Raw genomic sequence first — 27,914 nt, 5'->3', positions numbered from 1 at the left:
TATTTAACCATTTTACATATAAAACCTTATTTGTTCATCAGAAATGGTGAATAACTCACCACAGGGTAATGAGAAGGGTGTGCTTGAAAGGATGCACATAACTCTGCAGTGTTGGGTTGTATTGGAGAGAGTCTCAGTCTTAAATCATTTTCCACATGCAGTCTGTGCCTGTATTTAGTTTTCATGCTAATGAGTGCCGAGAATCCACTCTCATATAGGTACGTGGTTGCAAAGGGCATCAGTGTCTTAACAGCACGATTTGCTAAGGCAGGATAATCTGAGCGTAGCCCAATCCATAAATCTGTCTGTGGCTTCTGATTAAATTAAATTTTCACAGAACCGCTTGTTGCATTTTCGATGAGGCTCTCTTGTTCAGACATCGGTAAGTGGACTGGAAGGGATAATTAATCCAGTTGTTTGTGTCGTCCATTTCGGACAAGTACCTGTGTAATTGTGCACCCAACTCACTCAGGTGCTTCGCTATATCACATTTGACATGGTCCGTAAGCTTGTGAGTTCATTTGCACACAAAAAAACGTACAATGATGAAAAGACCTGTGTGTTGTCCTTGTTAATGCAGACAGAGAAGAGATCCAACTTCTTAATCATAGCCTGCATTTTGTCCCGCATTTTGTCCCTAGATTCAGATCATTCAGGCAAGAAAAAACATCACCCAAATAGGCAAGTCGTGTGAGAAACTTGTCATCATGCAAGCGGTCAGACAAGTGAAAATGATGGTCAGTAAAGAGAACTTTAAGCTCGTCTCTCAATTGAAAAAAAAAAACGTGTCAGTACTTTTTCCCTTGATAACCAGCACACTTCTGTTTGTTGCACAAGCGTTACATGGTCGCTGTCCATATCATTGCATAGTGCAGAAAATACATGAGAGTTCAGGGGCCTTGCTTTAACAAAGTTAACCATTTTCACTGTAGTGAAAACATCTTTCAAGCTGTCAGGCATTCCCTTGGCACCAAGAGCCTCTCGGTGGATGCTGCAGGAGCAACTGCTTGCATGCGCGTTACCACTCCGCTCTGTCTCCCTGTCATTGCTTTTGCGCCATCAGTACAGATACCAACATGAGCAGCAGCTACGTTTGGCCACATACGGACCATTGGTGGAATTCCCGCGAGAGCGTAACGGTCAATGTGATTGTATGTTAATTATTTGACTAGGCTACCTGTATTTGACATTGTTATTTCACTGAACACTAGATGGTTTCATTTTAATTTTGGCAGTGAAACAAAGCTACTCAGGCAAGAGGGGGGGAACTCACCCAAATGTATAGCCTTGTTGGAAAATGTGAATCAAATTTTTCTTTGGCGTACCCCCGACGGCATTGGTACGCATACCCCAGTTTGGGAATACCTGCTGAAGTGTAATGACATGCTCAAATTCAAGAGAAGTTTAAGTTCAACCTCTGCAGCAGATTCTCTCTAAATATATTTAAGCATGCAGACATTTCAAGAGGCAACTCTCATGTTGTTACGTTGTCTGTGTTTGGACAATTGCCAATTTTGCTCCACTGTCTTTGTGCGCACTTCGTTCTGCACAGACCCCCTCCGTCCTATTTGGCTATGGCAGAGTAGTGACACACACACACACTCGGCATGCCCTCCCCATATTTGTTTGACAGCTCTAAAAATAGTTCCTCGGACCAGTTTGGCCTTATCAAGTTCCAGCTGACTTCTACAACTGATACAGGCAGGGGGGATTTGTCAGAAACTAGGAAAAATCGAGGAGTTCTCTCATCGTGGATCCCACTTCATCTGACCTGATGGAGGAAACTGTGTTGGAGGAACCTATCTGTGAAGAAGCCATATTGGCTGAAGAAATCCCAGGTAGGGTCAAGGGAATTTGTAAATGATAGGCTAGTGGTTCGGCTTAACTGCTTCATTCAGAAATGTGGAATGGTAACCGACAGTGTGAGGATTGAGTTGTCATTTTGGGTAACGGAGTAGTGTGTGATGGTGTCGGCAGTAATGTAGGGCTTTTACAAATGGTAGTAGACAGAGCAACCTTGGCCAGCAACCTATTCTAAATGGGTAGCTATTTAAAAGCTCAAACTACTTGTAAAAGTCCTAAAGGTTAAAAGGACTAAAGACTATAGAACATGGTGACTTGTCAAGGCATGGGTACTGTTGCAAACGTAGGCTAGGTAGTTGTTTGTGACTTAGGCTTGTGTATGTTTGTATATTGCTTATAACTATAGAGTGTTACCTCGCATACAGCAATGCTTTAGAACCTTTACAGTTACAGTAGGGTAGCTGTATGTTCGTTCCAAACCTGTATCTCTGGAGCCTTCAGTAGTTGAATAACCACCTGTTCACACACTCTCGATCTTCCTTGCTCCAGCTCTCCCTACCCCCCTGCCGGTTATGCTGTCACCATCACTCTCTCTATTGCTGGTTTTATCTTATCAATTTAGAGAATGAATACTGCCCATATTTATATTGTGGAAACAAATCACTGTTTCCATGTCCCAACATTTAAATGAATATTTTAGTCATTTAGCAGACTCTTATCCAGAGTGACTTATAGGAGCTAGTAGGAATAAGTGCCTTGCTCAATGGCACATTGTGATTGTAAGCCTAGCTGGTCCTTGTGAGCCATTGTAACGCCTCTCGTTGATTTCACCTTATCCTACAGAGCTTGTGTTTGTGTACGTTCAGTCTGTCTTTCATATGAGCAATTTTTTTTGGAAGCTGTCTAAAGCTAATTGTAGATATGGTTAACCTAATTGATTTATCCAGTTTGAGATGGGCCTGTTTTGGTGTGTGAATATCACACTCCCAGAAATGGCAATACGAAGTAGTGCATCATACGATTTAATACTTGGCCTCCGATACGATACAGGAAAGATATGTTTTAATTTGAAATGATTTGGTGCTATTCGGTTTGATTAGAGAACGAATTGATTCGGTTTGACGCGATATGATGCACTAACTAACATTTGTTGCATAAACACACATTTTCCATTCAAAGTGAATCTGCTACTGATGGAGCTCATGAGCTGGGCCTCTCTGAGCTAGATCTGTCTGAGCTGGATCTGTCTGAGCTGTTGTGTGTGTCTATGGTGTATACTATGTAGGTACCTGATCTGAGCCATAAAGGAGACTAGGCATCAACCACTCCACTTCCACTATCAGAGGGGGTATCAATATTGATCGCTTTCAGATTAGCTATGACAGGCATTAAATATATAGCACCATTTTTGATTTCACCCCATCTCAAAATGGAATTGTTTTGACCGTTGGGAATTTTTTAGTGAGCTTATTTTCTCCTCCCGCTTTGTCTGTGAATGTGAGCCTCACAAAAGTGATTCCTCGTTATGAAATTATCAACTTTATCCTGTATATTTAAAAATAACATATACACTCATTGTTTAAAGCAAAACTACCAAAACTATTGCTGATGGTGAACCTGAACAATCCAAATCAAATCTGTTGTGAGCCCCGATCAGCAGGTATAGCCAGATGAGAGTTGTCCCCGGTAGCTTACTTTTATTACGGTAAAACCCCCATTTTCAACAGCGAATAGATAACAATAACCTGGCAAATTTACATAGGTTGTCACTTAACTAATAAAGCCTAATATTGTGCAAACCATTTTAGAATTTTAATGCTGAAGGTGCCAGGCAGATGTGCAAAGAACAGGAACAAGCTGCCTACCTAGTGTTGGTCAGTGCGCAGTTTGACTAGGCTACTGATATTCCTTAGGGTTGTTTGGCATGGTCCCGTGTGGCTCGATTGGTAGAACATGGCACTTGCAATGCCAGGGTTGCGGGTTCAATTCCCACGGGGGGACTAATAGAAATGAAAATGCAGTGGTGTAAAAATACTCAAGTTCTACTTTTTTTTTGGTATCTGTACTTTACTGTTTACAATGTACTTCAACTTTTACTTCCCTACATTCCTAAAGAAAATGGTGTACATGGTTCATACGTTTTCCGTGGCACCCACAAATACTTGTTACATTTTGACAGGAAAATGGTCCAATTCTCACACTTATCAAGAGAACATCTCTGGTTATCCCTACTGCCTCTGATCTGGTGGACTCACTAAACACAAATGCTTTGTTTGTAAATTATGTCTGAGTGTTGGTGTTCACCTGGCTATCCGTCAATAAATTGTGCCGTCTGGTTTGCTTAATATTAGGAAATTAAATTATTTATACTTTAACTTTTGATCTTAAGTACATTTTAGCAATTCCATTTACTTTTGATACTTAAGTAGTATTTTACTGGGTGACTTTCACTTGAGTCATTTTATATTAAGGTATCTTTACTTCTACTCAAGTATGACAATTGAGTACTTTTTCCACCACTGTGAAATTGTATGCACTCACTACTGCAAGTCACTCTAGATAAGACTGCTTCCTGTGCTTGGCCCTCCTATGTTGAACATAATAAACGGCTCTCTATCCACTGGATGTGTACCAAACTCACTAAAAGTGGCAGTAATAAAGCCTCTCTTGAAAAAGCCAAACCTTGACCCAGAAAATATAAAAAACTATCGGCCTATATCGAATCTTCCATTCCTCTCAAAGATTTTAGAGAAGGCTGTTGCGCAGCAACTCACTGCCTTCCTGAAGACAAACAATGTATACGAAATGCTTCAGTCTGGTTTTAGACCCCATCATAGCACTGAGACGGCACTTGTGAAGGTGGTAAATGACATTTTGATGGCATCGGACCGAGGCTCTGCATCTGTCCTCGTGCTCCTAGACCTTAGTGCTGCTTTTGATACCATCGATCACCACATTCTTTTGGAGAGATTGGAAACCCAAATTGGTCTACACGGACATGTTCTGGCCTGGTTTAGGTCTTATCTGTCGGAAAGATATCAGTTTGTCTCTGTGAATGGTTTGTCCTCTGACAAATCAACTGTACATTTCGGTGTTCCTCAAGGTTCTGTTTTAGGACCACTATTGTTTTCACTATATATTTTACCTCTTGGGGATGTTATTCGAAAACATAATGTAAACTTTCACTGCTATGCGGATGACACACAGCTGTACATTTCAATGAAACATGGTGAAGCACCAAAATTGCCCTCGCTAGAAGCATGTGTTTCAGACATAAGGAAGTGGATGGCTGCAAACTTTCTACTATTAAACTCGGACAAAACAGAGATGCTTGTTCTAGGTCCCAAGAAACAAAGAGATCTTCTGTTGAATCTGACAATTAATCTTAATGGTTGTACAGTCGTCTCAAATAAAACTGTGAAGGACCTCGGCGTTACTCTGGACCCTGATCTCTCTTTTGAAGAACATATCAAGACCATTTCGAGGACAGCTTTTTTCCATCTACGTAACATTGCAAAAATCAGAAACTTTCTGTCCAAAAATGATGCAGAAAAATTAATCCATGCTTTTGTCACTTCTAGGTTAGACTACTGCAATGCTCTATTTTCCGGCTACCCGGATAAAGCACTAAATAAACTTCAGTTAGTGCTAAATACGGCTGCTAGAATCCTGACTAGAACCAAAAAATTTGATCATATTACTCCAGTGCTAGCCTCTCTACACTGGCTTCCTGTCAAAGCAAGGGCTGATTTCAAGGTTTTACTGCTAACCTACAAAGCATTACATGGGCTTGCTCCTACCTACCTCTCTGATTTGGTCCTGCCGTACATACCTATACGTACGCTACGGTCACAAGACGCAGGCCTCCTAATTGTCCCTAGAATTTCTAAGCAAACAGCTGGAGGCAGGGCTTTCTCCTATAGAGCTCCATTTTTATGGAACGGTCTGCCTACCCATGTCAGAGACGCAAACTCGGTCTCAACCTTTAAGTCTTTACTGAAGACTCATCTCTTCAGTGGGTCATATGATTGAGTGTAGTCTGGCCCAGGAGTGGGAAGGTGAACGGAAAGGCTCTGGAGCAACGAACCGCCCTTGCTGTCTCTGCCTGGCCGGTTCCCCTTTTTCCACTGGGATTCTCTGCCTCTAACCCTGTTACGGGGCTGAGTCACTGGCTTGCTGGGGCTCTCTCGTGCCGTCCCTGGGGGGTGCATCACCTGGGTGGGTTGATTCACTGTTGTGGTCGGCCTGTCTGGGTTCCCCCCTTGGGTTGTACCGTGTCGGAGATCTTTGTGGGCTATACTCGGCCTTGTCTCAGGATGGTAAGTTGGTGGTTGAAGATTTCCCTCTAGTGGTGTGGGGGCTGTGCTTTGGCAAAGTGGGTGGGGTTATATCCTTCCTGTTTGGCCCTGTCCGGGGTGTCCTCGGATGGGGCCACAGTGTCTCCTGACCCCTCCTGTCTCAGCCTCCAGTATTTATGCTGCAGTAGTTTATGTGTCGGGGCTAGGGTCAGTTTGTTTATCTGGAGTACTTCTCCTGTCCTATTCGGTGTCCTGTGTAAATCTAAGTGTGCGTTCTCTAATTCTGTCCTTCTCTCTTTCTTTCTCTCTCTCGGAGGACCTGAGCCCTAGGACCATGCCCCAGGACTACCTGACATGATGACTCCTTGCTGTCCCCAGTCCACCTGGCCATGCTGCTGCTCCAGTTTCAACTGGCCTGGGCCCTAGGACCATGTCCCAGGACTACCTGACATGAGGACTCCTTGCTGTCCCCAGTCCACCTGGCCATGCTCCTGCTCCAGTTTCAACTGTTCTGCCTTACTATTATTCAACCATGCTGGTCATTTATGAACATTTGAACATCTTGGCCACGTTCTGTTATAATCTCCACCCGGCACAGCCAGAAGAGGACTGGCCACCCCACATATGCTCTCTCTAATTCTCTCTTTCTTTCTCTCTCTCGGAGGACCTGAGCCCTAGGACCGTGCCCCAGGACTACCTGACATGATGGCTCCTTGCTGTCCCCAGTCCACCTGACTGTGCTGCTGCTCCAGTTTCAACTGTTCTGCCTTATTATTATTTGACCATGCTGGTCATTTATGAACATTTGAACATCTTGGTCATGTTCTGTTATAATCTCTACCCGGCACAGCCAGAAGAGGACTGGCCACCCCACATAGCCCGGTTCCTCTCTAGGTTTCTTCCTAGGTTTTGGCCTTTCTAGGGAGTTTTTCCTAGCCACCGTGCTTTTACACCTGCATTGTTTGCTGTTTGGGGTTTTAGGCTGGGTTTCTGTACAGCACTTTGAGATATCAGCTGATGTACGAAGGGCTATATAAATACATTTGATTTGATTTGATAAGAGCGTCTGTGAAATGCCTAAAATGTCAAATGTAATGCAAAATGACTTGTAGATCAATACAGTTACATGCTTGGCTCCACACTGAAGGAGAGGATACATAAGTTGTCACATAAGATGAGGTAATTTCGGAAGGTAGAAAGAAAGTAATATGAGCAAAATATAACTTTCTGACCGATGCGTGCGACATTTGGATCGGTTTAGGGTCTGTGGAACGATGCAGTCATATCTTACATCTGTTTCATATACTTTTTCATTGAAGAACCCAAGAGAGAAATCTATAACCTTTCGAGGATCCAGCATGACCTTTAGGCAATCAATCAGTTATTTTATAGTGGAGAGTATGACATTTCTGTCTTTACACATCCAGAACAAGAGCCTATGATGTCGAGTTATACCATCAGACATCAACTCTCTGCGAGCCTATGGAGGTTCCTCGTGTGAATAGCCTATGTCACTAGGAAGTATGCCAACTTGAGACTACCCCTCTACTATTAGAGTTGGAATACCCCTCCTAGGTCTCACTTTAAACATGTCTAGGTAATGGGGGGGTCCAGGCCAGGGAGAACCAGATCTGTCTTGGTGTTTCATACACCTTGTTTCTCATATAGATATAGGTTAGTTAAGACAGATCTGTCTTGGTGTTTCATACGGGGACATCTTGCATTTCAAAGGCACAACAACAACTTTTGGGCATACCTGTTATATTAAAGCTTGTCTTGCCTGGTGCTATTATGGGCAACCTTGAGTTGAGCCTGTCGGACTAGTCAGGGGCTGGGGCCTTTATGTCTTCTGCCTGCCTGTGTCATTCAGTCATTTGATCCAGACAGGGTTATTTTCTAACCGGACTTCAGCATCCCCCTCACTCGTCCTCTACTCAGATCTGCTCGCACTCTAACTCACAGCTTCTGTGGAAGGCCACTGGGCTAAGAATGGCTCCCGCTTCTTTCCATCCTGTCAATCACAAGGACTGAAAGTCCAGTCAAAATTATATTTACATTTTAGATATTTAGACATTTAGCAGATGCCCTTATCCAGAGTGACTTACACTTAAGATGTCTAGGCGAGAAAACAACAACACAGTCGTAGCAAGTACATCTTCCAAAATGACTGCGATCTGTCCAGTACCCTACACCCCAGTCAGCATAATTGACATATGCTCATTGTGTTCTTTCTTTTCCAGAGGTGAAGCCCGCAGCAATGGTGAATAAGAATGGTGTGAAAGCAGAGGCTGCTACTGCTAGTGGGGGTGGGGGTGCTGCTAGTGGGGGTGGGGGTGTTGCTAGTGGGGGTGGGGGTGCTGCTAGTGGGGGTGGGGGTGTTGCTAGTGGGGGTGGGGGTGCTGCTAGTGGGGGTGGGGGTGTTGCTAGTGGGGGTGGGGGTGCTGCTAGTGGGGGTGGGGGTGCTGCTAGTGGGGGTGGGGGTGTTGCTAGTGGGGGTGGGGGTGCTGCTAGTGGTTTTAGCGGCACTAAGATCTTCACCTGGTTCATGGTTCTGGCTCTGTTGGGGGTGTGGAGCTCCGTGGCCGTGGTGTGGTTAGATCTGGTGGACTACGACAACGTCATTGGTGAGTCAGCTGACCTCTCCTCATTCCTATGATAAATAGTAATGCTTTATTTTACAGCCCAGTTTAAGCTGGTACCTGGTATTTACATGTTACTAAGAATACACTATGCTGTAACAATACTTACCTCATAGAATTCAACACAATTAGTAACTACCTGGTACCAAACGGGAGTGACGCTTATGTCAATGAATCCCAAAGAAACCACAGTGTAATTCCAATGCTATTATTATTTTATTAGGTTACTGTTTTAACAAATAACTACAGTATCGGCAGGCTGTAACCTTTATCTGATACAACTATTTTCTTGCTTTATCTCTCAAGATAAGAATGCACAACGTTACTAAATGTTTGTATTGATATATATTGTGTAGAGCAGGTAATGGCTTTCTACCATGTAGAATATAGGGCATTGGGTGTTAGTATGCTACAGTACATGTTAAGCCTAAATTGAGTATATCCCCCTACTCCAGTATTTCCCAACTCCAGTCCACCAGTACCCCCAACACCACATGTTTCTGTTGTAGTTCTGGACAAACTCACCTGATTCAACTTGTCAACTAATCATCAAGCCCTGGGTGAGTTGAATCAGGTGAGTTTGTCTGGGGTTACAACAGATACGTGTGCAGTTGGGGGGACTGGAGTTGGTAAACACTGGTCTAGATGATGTTCTGTCCTCATAGCTTACTCTAGACACGTAGGAACAGCACTGCATGCCTTCTCTGACTCATACAGGAACCGAAATGTTGCATGTGGTCATGACAGGAACACATATCAGACAGGAAGCCATAACATACTGTTTTAACTTTTCAATAAGATAATTAAGGGGAAAGATTAATTAGTACTGATATTAGTCATAAAAAAGTATAATTTAATAACCAATTTAATGTGTAGCGTGAAGTTGGCACAATACTGACACTGTTTAATTAACCTTTGATCTGGATGGTACCCCTAAAAACAAAAAGTGCCTGTGTGTCTTAATCTTGCATGCAGCGAGAGCAAAGGAATTCCCTTTGAACTTTTCCGAGGTTTTACAAGGTATTTATGGTCTTTGCTTGCATGCATCACCAAACAACACAAACCCATCTGTCATACTTCACAAAAAATATATTCATTCTATCTGTTATTAATTCTGAATAGTTTACATTATAATATGCCTCAAAGTAATGATTTAACAATATGCAGTAACAACGTATTTGTCTTGGCTTGCCGATGCTGCGTGCACCATACTGTAAATCCACCTTTGACTCTTACTGAAAGTTCTTCATTCTCATATCTCAGCATTCTTTGAATTGAAAGTATAGCTCCATTTCATTAAGGCCCTGCGACAGACTAGCTTCCTATCCAGGGAGCGTACTTGTACATCATGCTGCCTCACGCTACATAAACATGAGCCTATGGGTCACTTCAGCTCAGACAAGGCGTACTTACTTAGGCTTACTTATAGCTTCATTTTCTTATCCCCTCCCCTCCCAACCTTTTGACCAGAAAATTCACTTAATTTCCCAAACAGTTTTAGTTTTACTGTGATTGTGAACTCCCTGATTATTTAAAGGATCAGCTCTCCGTACTGAATAAATTAGTGTGAGTGTAGTCACTGGTCAGTGTGACCTCACTCAGGCCGTGTGTGTAACTACAGGAAGTCAGTCTGGTACAGCTATGTCTGCAGAGAGCAGTCAGAGTCGAGTGGCTGCTGCTTTGTCTACCGTATGTCTATACTGCTGCAGTTCAGCAGGATCACCTTGACCACGACACCCCCCACCCCCCCCCCCCCCCCCACCATGTCCCCCTCAGAAATGTAAGAAGAATTCAGAGCTGAGATGCAGGCTGTAAATATGATACGGTTCCACTTTGAGCACCATAGTATGACTTCATTGGCAAGTAGTGATGTATCACTAAAACCCAGAGGATCACATTAAAGAAAGCAAATGATCAGTTAACTGTTTCTAATTACAGAGGAAGTTCATGTCCTGCAAATATTTTAATGGATAGGCATATTTGTGGAAAGGACTGTACTCTGAATGTTTTTTATGGCATGACCCTATCTATGACATTTTCGCAGGTAAACTTTCAGCGTATGACGCAGATGGCGACGGTGACTTCGATGTGGAGGACGCCAAAGTACTACTTGGCAAGTGCATTTTTAATGATGACCTTTTTGTGACCTCTACGGTAAATGTTGCTTGTGCATGACTGACTTGGTTTCTTTAGTTTGTGTACCAGTGCAATCAACTAAACAGCTTACTTAGAGTTTACTTAGATGGGATAAACTCAAGTGTGTCACTTTAAAACCAGAAAGTTTTGTTGATGCTGTGAATTAATCTTCACATCAAAAAATAGTTCCATGAAAATACTCCTGGACACAGTTGTTCAGAAGTAAATCTTTTGTTTAGTTTGCAGCTCAAAAGAGTTTGAAGTCCTCCGGTAGCCTCTTCACAGTGTTATTTAACTCCCACAACAGTTGCAACAACACTACATTTCTGTAGTGAGATATAGCTGAAAACCAACGTAACCATATTGCTTATGATTGTAATATTGGCCACCAGCCGCATGTACAGTGCCTTTGGAAAGTATTCAGACCCCTTGACTTTTTCTAAATTTTGTTAGGTTACAGCCTTATTAAAAAATGGGGGGAACAATCTACATATAATGACAAAGCAAAAACAGTTTTTTTAGGGTCCTGTTGGAAGGTGAACCTTTGACTCAGTCTGAGGTCCTGAGCGCTCTGGAGCACGTTTTCATCGAGGATCTCTCTGTACTTTGCTCCGTCGATCTTTGCCTCGATCCTGACTAGTCTCCCAGTCCCTGCCGCTGAAAAACATCCCCACAGCATGATGCTGCTACCACCATGCTTCACTGTAGGGAAGGTGCCAGGTTTCCTCCAGACGTGACGCTTGGCATTCAGGCCAAAGAGTTCAATCTTGGTTTCATCAGTCCAGATTATCTTGTTTCTCATGGTCTGAGAGTCTTTAGGTGCCTTTTGGCAAACTCCAAACGGGCTGTGATGTGCCTTTTACTGAGGAGTGGCTTCTGTCTGTTCACTCCTCCATAAAGGCATGATTGGTGGAGTGCTGCAGAGATGGTTGTCCTTCTGGAAGGTTCTCCCATCTCCACAGAGGAACTCCAGAGCTCTATTAGAGTAACCATTGGTTTCTTGGTCACCTCCCTGAACAAGACCCTTCTCCTCCGATTGCTCAGTTTGGCTGGATGGCCAACTCTAGGAAGAGTCTTGGTGGTTCCAAACTTCTTCCATTTAGGAATGATGGAGGCCACTGTGTTCTTGGGGACCTTCAATGCTGCAGAAATGTTTTGGTACCCTTCCCCAGATCTGTGACTCGTTATAATCCTGTCTCGGAGCTCTACAAACCATTCCTTCGACCTCATGGCTTGGCTTTTGCTCTGACATGCGCTGTCAACTGGGGGACCTTATAAATAAAATCTAATCTAATGTATTTATATAGCCCTTCGTACATCAGCTTATATCTCAAAGTGCTGTACAGAAACCCAGCCTAAAACCCCAAACAGCAAGCAATGAAGGTGTAGAAGCACGGTGGCTAGGAAAAACTCCCTAGAAAGGCCAAAACCTAAGAAGAAACCTAGAGAGGAACCAGGCTATGTGGGGTGGCCAGTCCTCTTCTGGCTGTGCCGGGTGGAGATTATAACAGAACATGGCCAAGATGTTCAAATGTTCATAAATGACCAGCATGGTCGAATAATAATAAGGCAGAACAGTTGAAACTGGAGCAGCAGCACAGTCAGGTGGACTGGGGACAGCAAGGAGTCATCATGTCAGGTAGTCCTGGGGCACGGTCCTAGGGTTCAGGTCCTCCGAGAGAGAGAGAAAGAAAGAGAGAATTAGAGAGAGCATATGTGGGGTGGCCAGTCCTCTTCTGGCTGTGCCGGGTGGAGATTATAACAGAACATGGCCAAGATGTTCAAATGTTCATAAATGACCAGCATGGTCAAATAATAGTAAGGCAGAACAGTTTAAACTGGAGCAGCAGCATGGCCAGGTGGACTGGGGACAGCAAGGAGTCATCATGACAGGTAGTCCTGGGGCATGGTCCTAGGGCTCAGGTCCTCCGAGAGAGAGAAAGAAAGAGAGAAGGAGAGAATTAGAGAACGCACACTTAGATTCACACAGGACACCGAATAGGACAGGAGAGGTACTCCAGATATAACAAACTGACCCTAGCCCCCCGACACATAAACTACTGCAGCATAAATACTGGAGGCTGAGACAGGAGGGGTCAGGAGACACTGTGGCCCCATCCGAGGACAGGTGTGTGCCTTTACAAATCATGTCAAATCAATTGAATTTACCTCAGGTGGACTCCAATCAAGTTGTGGAATCATCTCAAGGATGACCAATGGAAACAGGATGCACCTGAGCTCAATTTCAAGTCTCATAGCAAAGGGTCTGAATAGTTATGTAATCTAAAACCTGTTTTCACTTTGTCATTATGGGGTATTGTGTGTAGATTGCTGAGGATTTATTTGTATTTGATCAATTTTAGAATAAAGCTGTAATGTAACAAAGTGTGGAAAAAGTCAAGGGGTCTGAATACTTTCTGAAGGTACTGTATATACAATACTGGCTCATCACGGACACTTTCCAGTTCACACAATGCCTAGTCTAATAGCTCTTGTCCTGTGTGGCCTAATAAAGGGACTAATAAAGACTTAACCAATCAAAGACCAGGACTAATGACTGACTAAAAACACTGAGCAGGATTGGTTTCAATACCTCTGTCCATAGCTGACAGCGACATTTCAAAGTTCTACACTTTCAGACAGCTACACTCTCAACTTTTAAAGGGGGTATTTTCTTGTCGCTCTTCTTATACGCCTCTCTCTTTCCTGCATTACCATCCACTCTCTTCATTTCTCTTCCCTTCTCTCTCTCATCCTCTCTCTCCTCTTCTCTTCCCCCTTGTTTTCCTCCTCTCTCTCGTCAGGCTTGACCAAAGAGGGCGGTGAAATTACTAATGAAAACGCAGATTCCCTAGAGGAAATCTTCGGTATTTTAGCCGAGGAGGGCTCAGATTGGTTTCACGGCTTCTTCACGTTTCTCTATGACGTGATCTCTCCTCCCGTAGAGAAGGTGGAGGATCCAGAGAGTGAGACAGCAGAGGAGGAGGGTGATGCTGGTACGTCCGGCGTTATATTAGACCTACAGGATCAGTAGTCAAAAGCTCCTGAGCTTTCCACTCCTAGCTTCCCATCCATGAGGAGCAGAACGAGACTAGTCTACTGGGTGAGGCCTAAGGTCACCCAAAGGTCACCTCACCCCTCAACTCTAACTGGAGGAAATTGAAAATTGCGCTGGTCGTGTCAAAGGAAGGACAGTGTCTCTGTGAAAAGAATGTCTGGAAAGAGGATCTCATGTTTTTGTCCTCCTTGACTTTGGACTTGCTGCTATGGTGTCATTGGGAATATTGGCCTGGACTTAAAAATACTTTTATGCTTTGCACTTTTTCTAAGCTTTTGCACTACTCATTATCATTGTGATGCACATATTCTTTGCACATCTTTGTTCTGGCTGAATTAATCATTTATGTGCTATTTAAATCTTTTAATTTTGCCAGTTAAACTGAATGAGTCATTTCTGCTTTTAGACCATTGGTAAAGAAAGAAGGGATTTGAAAGTAATCAGTTAATCTGTACTCTTAAAAACAGTAATTCCCTTTATTTAATCAGAAATGTCAATGAAGTATTTTATCTTTATAACCAACCACTGACCATCAACATAACACTGTTCAGGCTTCTGATAACGTTCTATTTCGCACTTTATGTGTCTCATAGTTTAATTCACAAAAAAGTGTGATGTCGTATCTTTTTAGCAGTGGAACATTGGATACTGCAGTACATGCCTTTTTCTATCCTCAAACGCTTATTATGTCAGCAATGTTCCCCTTTGGATTAGCTTGCTGGGCTACTTGCAGTGAGGTGATCTTCATTCAAAACATGCTGTGTCTATTTGCACGGTCTATTCTAAGACTATGTCTAGCAGTTGTCTCGCTTTTCCCAGCAGTAGTATGTTAATTCAGTTTAGCAAGGATGACTACTTTGTCTAAATTGCTTTGACTCAATGGTATTAGGCCTACATCTGGAAAGGACCAACACTGAGTGTGTTGTTGGCGTGATGCTGGAATGATGCACAAATGCATTGTGAATGACCAAATGACCACTGAATTTGCAACTCTGCTGTGTTTTTTGCATTTCTATTTGAAGGAAATGTGTGTTAAACTGTAACTGCTAATAAACCACCATGCTATTATTGGATTGAAGAGAAGTTCCCATCTCTTGCCAAACAGCCCCACAAAGCTCAGCCTGAACCCCAGAGTTTAGGAATGTCCTCCACATTGACTTTAAGCCATGGTGGCTAAGTATTTACGGAGGGGTTTCAGACTCTGTTTTCAGTTTCTTTATTTTCCCAAGGTCACAATGACCAAGAGAGGGTGAATTTCTGTTCCAGACTGGAGGGACAATAGGCCAGAGTTTAGGCCATTGTTTTAAAACTATTTTAAGTAGGCCTATTGAAATATGTAGTACTAGTCTAATAAGATCTTGAGGTAAAATATCTGAACACTGCATTTTGTTTATTATGTAGTGAGGTAAAGTTTTAGCATCCGTCTAATAAATATGACTCGCAGTGTTGATGGAACTATTTTATGTGTAGTGTCTACTATCTAAAAACATGGGCACTATCAAAGATTATGGTCATCGACGAAGTGTTATGCCTTTTGTACAGGAGTGGATCATGACAGGAATAAGTGACTTCTTTCTGTTTCATATAGATTGAGCGACAGTGTCATATTTGCGGTATGATGCACAGTTTGCACTCTTTTGAAATGGCACGTACAGTCCCCTCTGACATGGTCCATGCTGTGGCTAATATCTTTTTTTGTTTTTGTTTGTATGTTAGACGAGAATGAGGTCAAAACTGCTGCTCCCAAAAAGGAAACGCTGAAAAAAGGTACTTCCTCCCGGTTGGTTGCTCCCTGTGCGTGTTGACTTTTGCCTACATTTGGAGTTTTTTGCTAAACTCCCTCGTGACCCTTAATATTGCCTAGTAAATGGACCAACCCTCAACAAAAACACATACTGTGTCGAAATATGTGTCACTGTTGCTAATGGTTCTTATTTCCTTTGACATAATTAGAGGACAAGAAAAAAGGTATCTTCCTTGAATTTCTTTTCCAGAATGTTTTTATTCTCTTTGGGAATAAAAGTATCATTTTTGTCTGTGTGTGTGCTCGTGCGTACGTGTGTTTAAGTTGGAAAATTGATTTCTGGTGGGCATGACATGGTCACACTTTGTGTGAGAATCAACTTTCTGTGGACTGTGGCTCTTCGCTTAGTTTGCGTGTGCACCATGGATTTTTAAACAGCCCTTTGACAGACACTGCAGCAGTCAGGGATCAGAGGTAGAAGACTTCATACGTGGAAATATTGTATCACTCACGTGGTGTTTTTGACCAAGAAGTAGGCCTCTTAACTTCATGCAACACCTCGGTCAAAACTGTGATTAAAATGAGCTTGTTGCACTGTTGCCTCTCATTTTGAAGAGGGAGATGATAGTGTTGTCTTGTGTGTAGCCAACCAAGGCCCAAGTTTAAACTTGTTGTTCAAATGAGTATAGGATGGATTATTGTTTACCGTCAATTTTCTATCGCACTTTTCATCTGTTTTTCTCCATTCAGAAGAGTGGGGTCAGAGCCAGGGATCAGCCATTCTTTTTTTACCTAGTCAGCTCTGAGATTTGAACCAGCAACTGTTCGGTTACTGGCCCAATGCTCCTAACCGCTTAGATAAGACGATCTGCAACTCGTACAGGCTGTTGTAAGGCTAAATTAAATCTCATTAGTGGATTGAAGTAGTTCCCTGTTCAGAATAGATCTCATTCTTTAAAAATCCTATATATAATAATAATATATAGTTTGGTTACTTTTGGGTCTTATTGGACTTTTTTTGAACAAGCCTACATGAAAGACCATAAACTAGGCAGAGGCACAATAAATGTTAAATTATGTTTTAATTTTCTTTAAAGCGGCACAATGTATTTGATCAACTTAAATGTGTTTTCAGAGACTGAATGATTGTTGACTTTGGTTTGATGATGCACTTTGCACTCTGGAATAGCATGATCACTTCTTCTTCAATTGACACACACTTAACATTGGTTTCTCTTTGTCCCCTGAAAACATTTCAGCTGAGAATATTGTAGAGGTTCCCGTTCCAAAACCAGAAAAGACAAAAGGTAGCCTACTATTTAATGGTGGTGAGTCTGTTGTATGAGTCAATTCTTGTTGACCATTGATGAAGCTAAAAAGCTCTTCCTTTCTTCATTTTTTAATGTTTTTTAAACAAGCCTGTGGATGCTATGACAAAAGTCAAACCTGAAGGTACTTAAACTAAATATCCAGTTAAAGTCCAGTTTCATTGAGTTTTAATCCGTCAGGAAAGTGGTAATGTGTGTTGCATATGCGTGTTGTTTATCATTAATACAATCATCAGTCATACTTTCAAGATGTTGAGTTTTGATTCTGTAGTGGTTGTTATAATGACACCTGTATTCATGCCCCAAACCTTCTGTGGGGCATGGACAAGGGTCAGAGGTACATCGGCCTAATGCTAATGATGTCTGTTGAGAAAGAAAGTATTTTTAATGACCTTAAACCCATGACTGTTTACACCTATACGATGGAGACATCCTTCTGCTCCACCTTAAAGCCCATTGGTTTGCATTCAGGACCACTTCACATACTTGGGTCTAATTTCTCAATATTCTTAAGAGATTTTGGGTTAGGGGATGAAGAGGGTGGCTATTGTAAAGCTACTAGTGTGAGTAGTTGTTTAACAGTAGAGCTCACCATGGTCTTACTTCTGAGTAGTTTATAGGCTTTGTGGTCCTTTGTAGCCCAGTTGGTTGAGCATGGCGCTTGTAACGCTAGGGTAGTGGGTTCGATTCTCAGGATCGCCCATATGCAAAACGCATGCACACATAAAAGCATCTGTTAAATGGCACATTTGTTCACATATGCCTAACTGCGTAGATGTGTTCCACCATTTTCACACACATTTTCTTGCTAATTACTGCGTTACATCTTTAATCCATTCCTAAATGGGCCAATTGTGTGCCGCCCTATGGGACTCCCAATCACAGCCGGATGTGATACAGCCTGGATTCGAACCATGTACTATTGTGACGCCTCTTGCACTGAGATGCAGTTCCTTAGACCGCTGCGCCACTCAGAAGCCCTTCTAATAGTTAGCCTGATTTCAGTTTGTGACAAAACAAGCAAGTGTATCAATTATTTTTACAAAAGCAAAAATGTTGTATTTCGAAGCAGGTGTACAAAACCGAAAGTAAAAGATGCAAAAACAAAACTTAAGCATGGGAAGCATAGAAATAGCGCACATAGAACATATCTACCGCTTCTTAGACTTGCTTTAAATGAGTGTCAGAGTTAAGTGTCAGATCTATAACTCACATTTCTATGTGAATTTAATGTGGTTGCCCAAAACGTTACATATTGCAGCTTTAAAGGTGCCTGAATTCTATCAACCATGGCTGTAATTTTATTGTGAAGTAGCTCTAATTCCTTGGTGTTTTATTACTGTTCTTCCTCCCTCAAATCAGATCAGAGTCCCGGAGAGGTGACTTCTAAAAAGAACAGAACAAAAGGTATCAGCATGTTGCATTTGGTTGTTAGACGAAAGTGAACTTCTTTGGTGTGTGATTGTTTTGCCTGACGTGCACTGACAACCAAATTTTATCTTTGCTTGCTTCCCTTTTGGTTATTAAACATGACAAAACGCTGTATTGATAATGACATTTAAGATGGATTGATTATCCAAATTAGTTGACCGATTAATCGGCATGGCCGATTTTATTAGGGCCGATTTCCAGTTTCCATAACAATCGGTAATCTGTATTTTTGGACGCTGATTATGGCTGATTACATTGCACTCCACAAGGAGACTGCGTGGCAGGCTGACTACTTGTTACGCGAGTACAGCATGGTGCAAAGGTAAGTTGTTAGCTAGCATTAAACTTATCTTAGAAAAAACAATCAATCTTAACATAATCACTAGTTAACTACACATGGTTGATGATATTACTAGTTTATCTAGCTTGTCCTGCGTTGCCTATAATCAATGCAGTGCCTGTTAATTTATCATCGAATCACAGCCTATTTCGACAAACGGGTGATGATTTAACAAGCGCATTCTTGAAATAAGCACTGTCGTTGCACCAATATTTAGACTTAGGGATGCCACCCTGGATAAAATATGGAACGGTTCCCCATTTCACTGAAAGAATAAGCGTTTTGTTTCCGAAATTATAGTTTCCAGATTTTACCATATTAATAATGACCTACGGCTCGTATTTCTGTGTGTTTATTATATTATAATTAAGCCTATGATTTGATATTTGATTGAGCGGTGGTAGACAGCAGCAGGCTCGTAAGCATTCATTCAAACAGCAGTTTCCTGCGTTTGCCAGTAGCTCTTCGCTGTGCTTCAAGCGTCGCCCTGTTTATGACTTCAAGCCTATCAACTCCCGAGATAAGGCTGGCAATACTAAAGTGCCTATAAGAACATCCAATAGTCAAAGGTATATGAAATACAAATGGTATAGAGAGAAATAGTACTATAATTCCTATAATAACTACAATCTAAAACGTCTTAACTGGAAATATTGAAGACTCATGTTAAAAGGAACCACCAGCTTTCATATGTTGTCATGTTCTGAGCAAGGAACTTAAACGTTAGCTTTTTTACATGGCACATATTGCACTTTTACTTTGTTCTCCAACACTGTTTTTGCATTATTTAAACCAAATTGAATATGTTTCATTATTTATTTGAGACTAAATTGATTTTATTTATGTATTATATTAAGTTAAAATAAGTTTTCATTCAGTATTGTTGTAATTGTCATTATTACAAATATATATATATATATATCAAAATCGGCCGATTTAATCGGTATCGGCTTTTTTGGGCCCTCCAATAATCGGTATCGGTGTTGAAAAATCATAATCGGTCGACCTCTAATCCTAATACGTAATGTGTGCCATAATCTGAATAACCTTGTTTTTCGTGATGTGATTTGATTTAGTGGTGTTGAAATGACTGGAGTGAGTTGTTAGGATGAATCAACTCCATGAAGAGTTGTGGAATCATCCGCCATAAGATGTGCAGCATGTTGATTCACATGTTGAAATCTAGTCCGGTCGGTGTGTTTTTTGAACACTTATTATCATGGATGTGATGTAATAAGAAAAGAACCCGGAATGTGCTAACGTAGTACCAGCAGCAACAAGGTGAAAACTGTAGATGTTCAATCTCAGCCTTGTTTTAGCCTATTGTCCTAAGGCTATTTGATCAACTATAATATGTCATATGTATTGTAATAGCAGGACAAGCAAGCCATCCAGTCTGGGTGCAGAAGTAGCAAAACTGCAGAGGGAAGAAGAGACTGCAGCTGGAAATTGAGAAATTAATACTCAATCGGGAGAAAATAAAGATGGCAGGGAAATTACAATTAGAGTTTTAGTCGAGCGTGAACATTTTAAGCCCGGTCCGACCAGAGCCTGAGGAGAGACAGGTGGTCAATGTTCTGCGGCCCAGAAAGCCCAGGGAATGTTACATGTTGAACTCAACGAGGAGAAAGTGGGGGAGGAAATTGAACAAGAAGACAAAAGACAGGCTGAGAATATTCTTGCTAAAGAGGAGCAGGAGAGACAATTGGCCAGAGTGCTGTAGCTCAAGAGGCAAGAGTTGGCCCAAAGGTCCAGGAAATGCTAGAGGCTTAACTCGGAAGAGGAAAGAGAGGAGAGCACAGGAGTAAGCAGAGAAAGAAAGGCTAGAGGCTTAAATCAGAAGAGGAAAGAGAGGAGAGCACAGGAGTAAGCAGAGAAAGAAAGGCTAGAGGCTTAACTCAGAAGAGGAAAGAGAGGAGAGCACAGGAGTAAGCAGAGAAAGAAAGGCTAGAGGCTTAACTCAGAAGAGGAAAGAGAGGAGAGCACAGGAGTAAGCAGAGAAAGAAAGGCTAGAGAAAGAGTGTTTTGAAGTAGTTCAAGGAGGGAGATGAAAAAGAGGCAGAATAACTGTAGACTATACAGTCGCCTCAGCTTAATTTCCTACACTGGTTTGGTTGTTACTATAAAGCACCAACCAACTATAGCCTGCATATTGGAGTTTTTCTTCAATTTCGTGAGCAATGTTGTGAACACCCTTTAGTGATCAATGGCTTTTCTCATGCAGGTTTGATGTTTTCAAATGATAGCTGATTGGTAAAGTGCACGCATGCGAAAGAGTCATGGCAGAACCACAATACCCAATTACAGCATGATTTGGATAGCTGATTCGGAGATCAACACCATAATCCTTGCATCAAGAGTGATGTCTATGAATTTGAATAGCTGAAACTTCTGTATTTTCTCCTAGAAATCTGATTTTAAAACTAACCTAACTATACTGCTAATCTTACACCTAACCCAATTTAATTCAGAAACATTTTTTCTGCGCCAACAAATTTTGGATCTTTTCAAAATGATCATGGAGTGAAATGTTGTATTTTCAAATAATTTGTGTGACATTTGTGAAGAGTCTCAAAATTAGCGACTAATTCAAATAAGACTTCATTCAAAAATAGTTACCATAGAACAGGCCCCAGTATCTGTGCGTTAATGTCAACGTTGAGTATGACGGCTCTCCTCTAATGCCCAGGAAGCGCCGTTAACTCCCATTAGACAGCTCTGCAAGTGTTATGTCAAAATACGTTTCTTAGTCACAGTATGGATTTTTGCTGAGCAACAGTCTTCATTTACTCCCATTACAGACGTTAATGTACCTGCGAAAAGTTCTAAATAAAAATGTACAAGCAACCAAAAAAAAAAAACATTTTTGTTTCCCCCAAGCACAGGTCGAAGTCTACAACAGTTCAATACATTGGAGGTGCTGAAAGGGCAATTATTCGGTTGCTTGTGCATTCTTTTTTAAATTGGAAGTACATACCGGCCGTAACGGGAGTAAATTAAGATAGTTGCTCAGCAAAACTCCATATTTTGTGAGTAACAAACATATTTTGACATTCAAATTGGAGTTGAATTGGAGCTTCCTAGGCGTTAGGGACATCTCTAAGACACAGATACTGGGGCACATACATAACAATAATAATAAACCTGGCATGTGCCACTGGCAGTGGGAAATAGGAGTGTTGACATACTGCCCTTTTTAAAACAAGTTTCAAACCCCCAGAGCACCCAACAAGAGAACTTGGGAGGAAATTAAAGTCAGCATTAAAGGAACAGTTGAGAATGATCCATGAGAAGATTGAAGCTCAAAAAATTGCTGAAATGGCTTTGACTGAAGTGAGAAGTGTCCTGGCCAAAGAGGAGGAAGAGAGACAATTGGTCTATGCTCTGGAACTCAAGAGGCAAGAGGTGGCCCAAAAAGCCCAGGAAATGTTAGAGGCTCAACTTCGAGAGGAAAGGGAACAAGAAGAGAAAAGAGAGGCTGAGAGAAAAGCACAGGAGCAAGCAGGGAAAGAGAGGCTGGAGAAAGAGCAACTGGAGCAGTTGGAGAGAGAAGAGAAAGCGAGGCTGGAGAAACAGAGGGAAGCTGAGGAGAAGGCAGAAAAAGAGCAATTGGAGAAGGAAAAGCTAGAGAAAGAGATTATAGAAAAGGAGAAGGCAGAGCTGGAAAGGATGGAGAAAGAAAGAATGGAAAAAGATCGAGCAGCCAAAGAGAAAGCAGAAAAGGAGAAGATTGAGAAGGAACGGGTTGCCAAAGAGAAAGCAGAAAAGGAGAAGATTGAGAAGGAACGGGTCGCCAAAGAGAAAGCAGAAAAGGAGAGGCTTGAGAAGGAACGGGTCGCCAAAGAGAAAGCAGAAAAGGAGAGGCTTGAGAAGGAACGGGTCGCCAAAGAGAAAGCAGAAAAGGAGAGGCTTGAGAAGGAACGGGTCGCCAAAGAGAAAGCAGAAAAGGAGAGGCTTGAGAAGGAACGGGTCGCCAAAGAGAAAGCAGAAAAGGAGAAGATTGAGAAGGAACGGGTCGCCAAAGAGAAAGCAGAAAAGGAGAGGCTTGAGAAGGAACGGGTCGCCAAAGAGAAAGCAGAAAAGGAGAGGCTTGAGAAGGAACGGGTCGCCAAAGAGAAAGCAGAAAATGAGAGGCTTGAGAAGGAACGGGTCGCCAAAGAGAAAGCCGAAAAGGAGAGGCTTGAGAAGGAACGGGTCGCCAAAGAGAAAGCAGAAAAGGAGAGGGTTGAGAAGGAACGGGTCGCCAAAGAGAAAGCAGAAAAGGAGAGGGTTGAGAAGGAACGGATCGCCAAAGAGAAAGCAGAAAAGGAGAGGCTTGAGAAGGAACGGGTCGCCAAAGAGAAAGCAGAAAATGAGAGGCTTGAGAAGGAACGGATCGCCAAAGAGAAAGCAGAAAAGGAGAGGCTTGAGAAGGAACGGGTCGCCAAAGAGAAAGCAGAAAAGGAGAGGATTGAGAAGGAAAGGGTCGCCAAAGAGAAAGCAGAAAAGGAGAGGATTGAGAAGGAACGGGTCGCCAAAGAGAAATCAGAAAAGGAGAGGATTGAGAAGGAAAGGGTCGCCAAAGAGAAAGCAGAAAAGGAGAGGATTGAGAAGGAACGGGTCGCCAAAGAGAAATCAGAAAAGGAGAGGCTTGAGAAGGAACGGGTCGCCAAAGAGAAAGTAGAAAAGGAGAAGATTGAGAAGGAACGGGTCGCCAAAGAGAAAGCAGAAAAGGAGAGGCTTGAGAAGGAACGGGTCGCCAAAGAGAAAGCAGAAAAGGAGAGGCTTGAGAAGGAACGGGTCGCCAAAGAGAAAGCAGAAAAGGAGAGGCTTGAGAAGGAACGGGTCGCCAAAGAGAAAGCAGAAAAGGAGAAGATTGAGAAGGAACGGGTCGCCAAAGAGAAAGCAGAAAAGGAGAGGATTGAGAAGGAACGGGTCGCCAAAGAGAAAGCAGAAAAGGAGAGGCTAGAGAGAGAAAGGGTAGCGAAGGGAAAGGAGAGAGCAGAGAAAGAGCAACAAGCCAAAGAGTTAGCTGCTAAAGAAAAGGAGAGAGCGGTGGTAAAAGGACACTTTGTCAAAGAAAAGACTGCAAAGACCAAGGTTGAGACAGAACAGTTATCCAAGATAGAGAGAGAACAGTTACCTAAGGCGAAGGCAGGGAAGGAGAGCGCAGAAAAAGAGCCTCTCCTCAAAGAAAAGATAGAAAGGGAGAGAGTTGTGAAAGAGAAAAGAGCCAAACAAGCAAAAGAGGAGATGCCAGAGAAAAATGCAAACAACTTCACAACTACAAGCAAGAAGGAAAAAATATTGGCTATAAAAGACCTTCTGAAGCCTAAAGCCACCAAGGTGAATAAGAAATGGAGCTTCACAGGATGATGATCCTTCAATTACAAAACCGACAACTATCCCCTCCTGCCTAAAGGCACTTCTGTAGATCTGCAGGGATTGGAAAGAGCTACGCAATGCAGTGCTTCACATTGTCCTTCTGATAGGCTGGATGGATTCTCTGACATATTGCCATGTTTCCAACCCCTTCAGATCTACACATGTGTCTAATGAGGAGGGGCTAGGAATTGATTTACATTTGAGCCAATATAATCGATGGTGCTGAATTTAAAGTCACGTTCATGCCAATGCTAAATATGTTATGGCTGGTCTGTGGTGATCTGTGATAATCAACTTTGGTTTTGGTCTTCGGTTCTTACAAATCAGAGCCTTGTCCTCCCCCTTTTGGTACGTTTTTATGGCACAATACGAATGAATGAAAAATATGCACTGAGTACAACCCAGCAGATAACATGTTATAGAGATTCCACTTGTGTCCAACATGTACCCTGATATATTTACATACATACATACATGCATACATAGTGTATAATCATTACAGAAAGATGGGTACCTGCACACTGATAAATGCTCCCATAGATACACCTGCGGAAGCATTAATTAAAATTGTGGGAGTATTCATTAGTGTGTGAGTCTTTCTTTCTGTCTTTCTTTCATTAGTGTACGTTCTGTACCCTTCACCAGCAAGTCACTGAATATACTACTTTGAAACTAGTTACAATGCAATATTATGCCATTTTGACATTTGTGTGTTTTACTGTATTTCTTACAATTTTAACATCATCCTATCACTTTCTAACATAAGTGTTAATGTCATAATAATGTCAAAAGATATTGAATTATATACAGACTAAAGACAAAGTGTGCTCATTGGCTTGAAGTGGTTGGGTTTTTAGATTAGAACATTTAACAGAATATTTACCTGAGGTGCTGACTTGCTGCACCCTCGACAACCACTGTGATTATTATTATTTGACCATGCTGGTCATTTATGAACATTTGAACATCTTGGCCATGTTCTGTTATAATCTCCACCCGGCACAGCCAGAAGAGAACTGGCCACCCCTCATAGCCTGGTTCCTCTCTAGGTTTCTTCCTAGGTTTTGGCCTTTCTCGGGAGTTTTTCCTTGCCACCGTGCTTCTACACCTGCATTGCTTGCTGTTTGGGGTTTTAGGCTGGGTTTCTGTACAGCACTTTGGGATATCAGCTGATGTAAGAAGGGCTATATAAATACATTTGATTTGATATTTATGTTAGGGCCGAGTGTCTGTGGGTTTTCGTTCCACCCTTGTACTTGATTGATGAATTCAGGTCACTAATTAGTAAGGAACGCTCATCACCTGGTTGTGTAGGTCTTCATTGAAAGGAAAAAACTAAAACCAGCAGACACTAGGCCCTCCATGGAATGAGTTTGACACCCCTGGTATAAGGTGTTTCTCAGTGAGTTCAAATGGCTAGCGTATATTTGCATTGCCACACAGATTTGCAAACAACGAGTGCTATAAACTGGGTGGTTCAAGCCCTGAATGCTGATTGGCTGGCAGCCATGGTACATCAGACCGTATACCACAGGTATGACAAAACATGTATTTTTAATTACGTTGGTAACCAAATGATAATAGCAATAATGCACCTCGGGGGTTTGTGTTATATGGCCAGTATACCACGGCTAATGGCTGTATCCAGGCGTTGTGTCGTGCCTAAGATCCACCTTTAGCCGTGGTATATTGGCCATACACCACACACCCTCAGGCCTTAATGCTTAATTGAAAACTATGAAATATGTGCTATCAGCTGTCTTTCTTTCTTTCATTCATTTTGAATTTAATCAAATTAGTGTCTTTCTACTCTTTGCTTGCTTTTCAGTTATATGCTAGTTAAATGTTTTGTGTCAACTTGATAGGTGTTATTGTATGCTGACAATAAGATTTACTTTTGCTTTCTGAAGAATCTTCAGTATGGCCTGGGCACTTCTTTACATATTACTTGAAACATCTCATGAAACAAGGCCGTAGCTACATTTTCTTTTCGTAAAGACTTGATGATGCCTTTTTTTGTGCAAGTGTGAAACTCTGTTTGAAACAACATACCAACTTCTTGGGGTACTCTTTTTGTCATTTACCAGTTTGAAATGGTACCTTTGCTGTATTTTGTTACTGCTGTAAAAGTTCATATTTAGAAATTGCATGACAGAAAAAATACAACCTTTTTAAATCTTTGTTTTTATGTTTGTGTCTGTTGTTTGAAACAGCCTTGATGTATTTTCATACTATGATGTAGGCCTTTTCTTGCTTTGGTGAAACTAAAATCTCACTAGGTACTGGCAGTATGGATGAAGTTGGTGTATTTTGTTAAATCGTGTCATTGCTGACATTGCAATGATGCCAGATAAGTAAAGCTTTTGTCCTAAAGCCACTTTGATTATTAAAGAGCTTTCCTCAAGTTGGCGTGTGTGCTCTTTCAATCGCAATAATAACTATCTATGGCAACTTTCATACAATATATTGTAGCCCAATCCCAACGTGTTTCATATGTACAGTACTAGTCAATGTTTGGACACAACTACTCATTCAAGGGTTTTTCTTTATTTTTTACTATTTTCTACATTGTAGTATAATAGTGAAAACATAAACTATTAATTGACACATATGGAGTCATGTAGTAATGAAAAAACTGTTAAACAAATCTATATATATTTTAGATCTTAGATTCTTCCGAAGTAGGCAGTCTTTGCCTTGATGACAGCTTTGCACACTCTTGGCATTCTCTCAACCAGCTTCAACAGGACCGCTACTCCAACAGTCTTGAAGGAGTTCCCATATACGCTGAGCACTTGTTGGGTGCTTTTCCTTCACTCTGCGGTTCGACTCATCCCAAACCAACTCAATTGGGTTGAGGTTGGGTGATTGTGGAGGCCAGGTCATCTGATGCAGCACTCCATCTCTCTCCTTGGTCAAATAGCCCTTACACAGCCTGGAGGTGTGTTGGGTCATTGTCCTGTTGAGTAACTAAGTAACTAAGCACAAAACACATAGGATGGCGAATTTCTACAGAATGCTGTATTAGTCATGCTTGTTAAGTGTGCCTTGAATTCTAAATAAATCACGGACAGTGTCACCAGCAAAGCACCCCCACACCATCACACATCCTCCTCCAAGCTTCAAGGTGGGAACCACACATGCAGAGACAATCTGTAGATCTACTCTGCATCTCACAAACTCTGCGGAACCAAAAATCTCAAATTTGGACTCATCAGACTAAAGCACAGATTTCCTCCAGTCTAATGTCCATTGTTTGTGTTTCTTGGCCCAAGCAAGTCTCTTCTTCTTATTGGTGTCCTTTAGTAGTGGTTTCTTTGCAGTAATTCGACCACGAAGGCCTGATTCACGCGGTCTTCTCTGAACAGTTGATGTTGAGATGTGTCTGTTACTTGAAGTCTATGAAGCATTTATTTGGGCTGCAATTTCTGAGGCTGGTAACTCTAATGAACTTATCCTCTGCAGCAGAGGTAACTCGGAGTCTTCTTTCCTGTGGCGGTCCTCTGTGAGCCCATTTCCTCATAGCGCTTGATTGTTTTTGCGACTGCACTTGAAGAAACATTCAAAGTGCTTGAAATTTTCTGTGTTGACTGACCTTCATGTCTTAAAATAATGATGGATTGTCGTTTCTCTTTGCCTGTTTGAGCTGTTCTTGCCATAATATAGACTTGGTCTTTTACCAAATAGGGCTATCTTCTGTATACCACCCCTATCTTGTCACAATACGACCAATTGGCTCAAAATCATTAAAAAGGAAATAAATTCCACAAATT

The 27,914-nt window shown here is 41.9% G+C and overlaps 1 protein-coding gene across 2 annotated transcripts; it reads left to right on the top strand.

The window, feature by feature from the left end:
• The first annotated feature begins 1,677 nt into the window (after window positions 1-1,677).
• Window positions 1,678-25,148, top strand: LOC124039608 (uncharacterized abhydrolase domain-containing protein DDB_G0269086-like). Of its 2 annotated transcripts, XM_046355760.1 has the most exons (8): window positions 8,594-8,725; window positions 10,785-10,853; window positions 13,681-13,872; window positions 15,651-15,701; window positions 15,888-15,902; window positions 16,938-17,006; window positions 18,369-18,413; window positions 21,998-25,148. In XM_046355760.1, the coding sequence occupies exons 1-8, from the start codon at window positions 8,647-8,649 to the stop codon at window positions 24,130-24,132; spliced, it is 2,655 nt and encodes an 884-aa protein (XP_046211716.1). In that variant the 5' UTR covers window positions 8,594-8,646; the 3' UTR covers window positions 24,133-25,148. The 2 variants fall into 2 exon arrangements, with proteins under 2 accessions (XP_046211717.1, XP_046211716.1); XM_046355761.1 differs by lacking the exons at window positions 8,594-8,725; window positions 10,785-10,853; window positions 13,681-13,872; ... (1 more) ...; window positions 15,888-15,902; window positions 16,938-17,006 and adding an exon at window positions 1,678-1,838.
• The last annotated feature ends 2,766 nt before the right edge of the window (window positions 25,149-27,914 follow it).

Source organism: Oncorhynchus gorbuscha, linkage group LG07 (assembly GCF_021184085.1).
Source record: "Oncorhynchus gorbuscha isolate QuinsamMale2020 ecotype Even-year linkage group LG07, OgorEven_v1.0, whole genome shotgun sequence".
In the NCBI taxonomy this organism is placed as follows: Eukaryota; Metazoa; Chordata; class Actinopteri; order Salmoniformes; family Salmonidae; genus Oncorhynchus; species Oncorhynchus gorbuscha.
The sequence above is the reverse complement of the archived record's forward strand: the minus strand, read 5'-3'. Positions and strand labels throughout refer to the sequence as shown.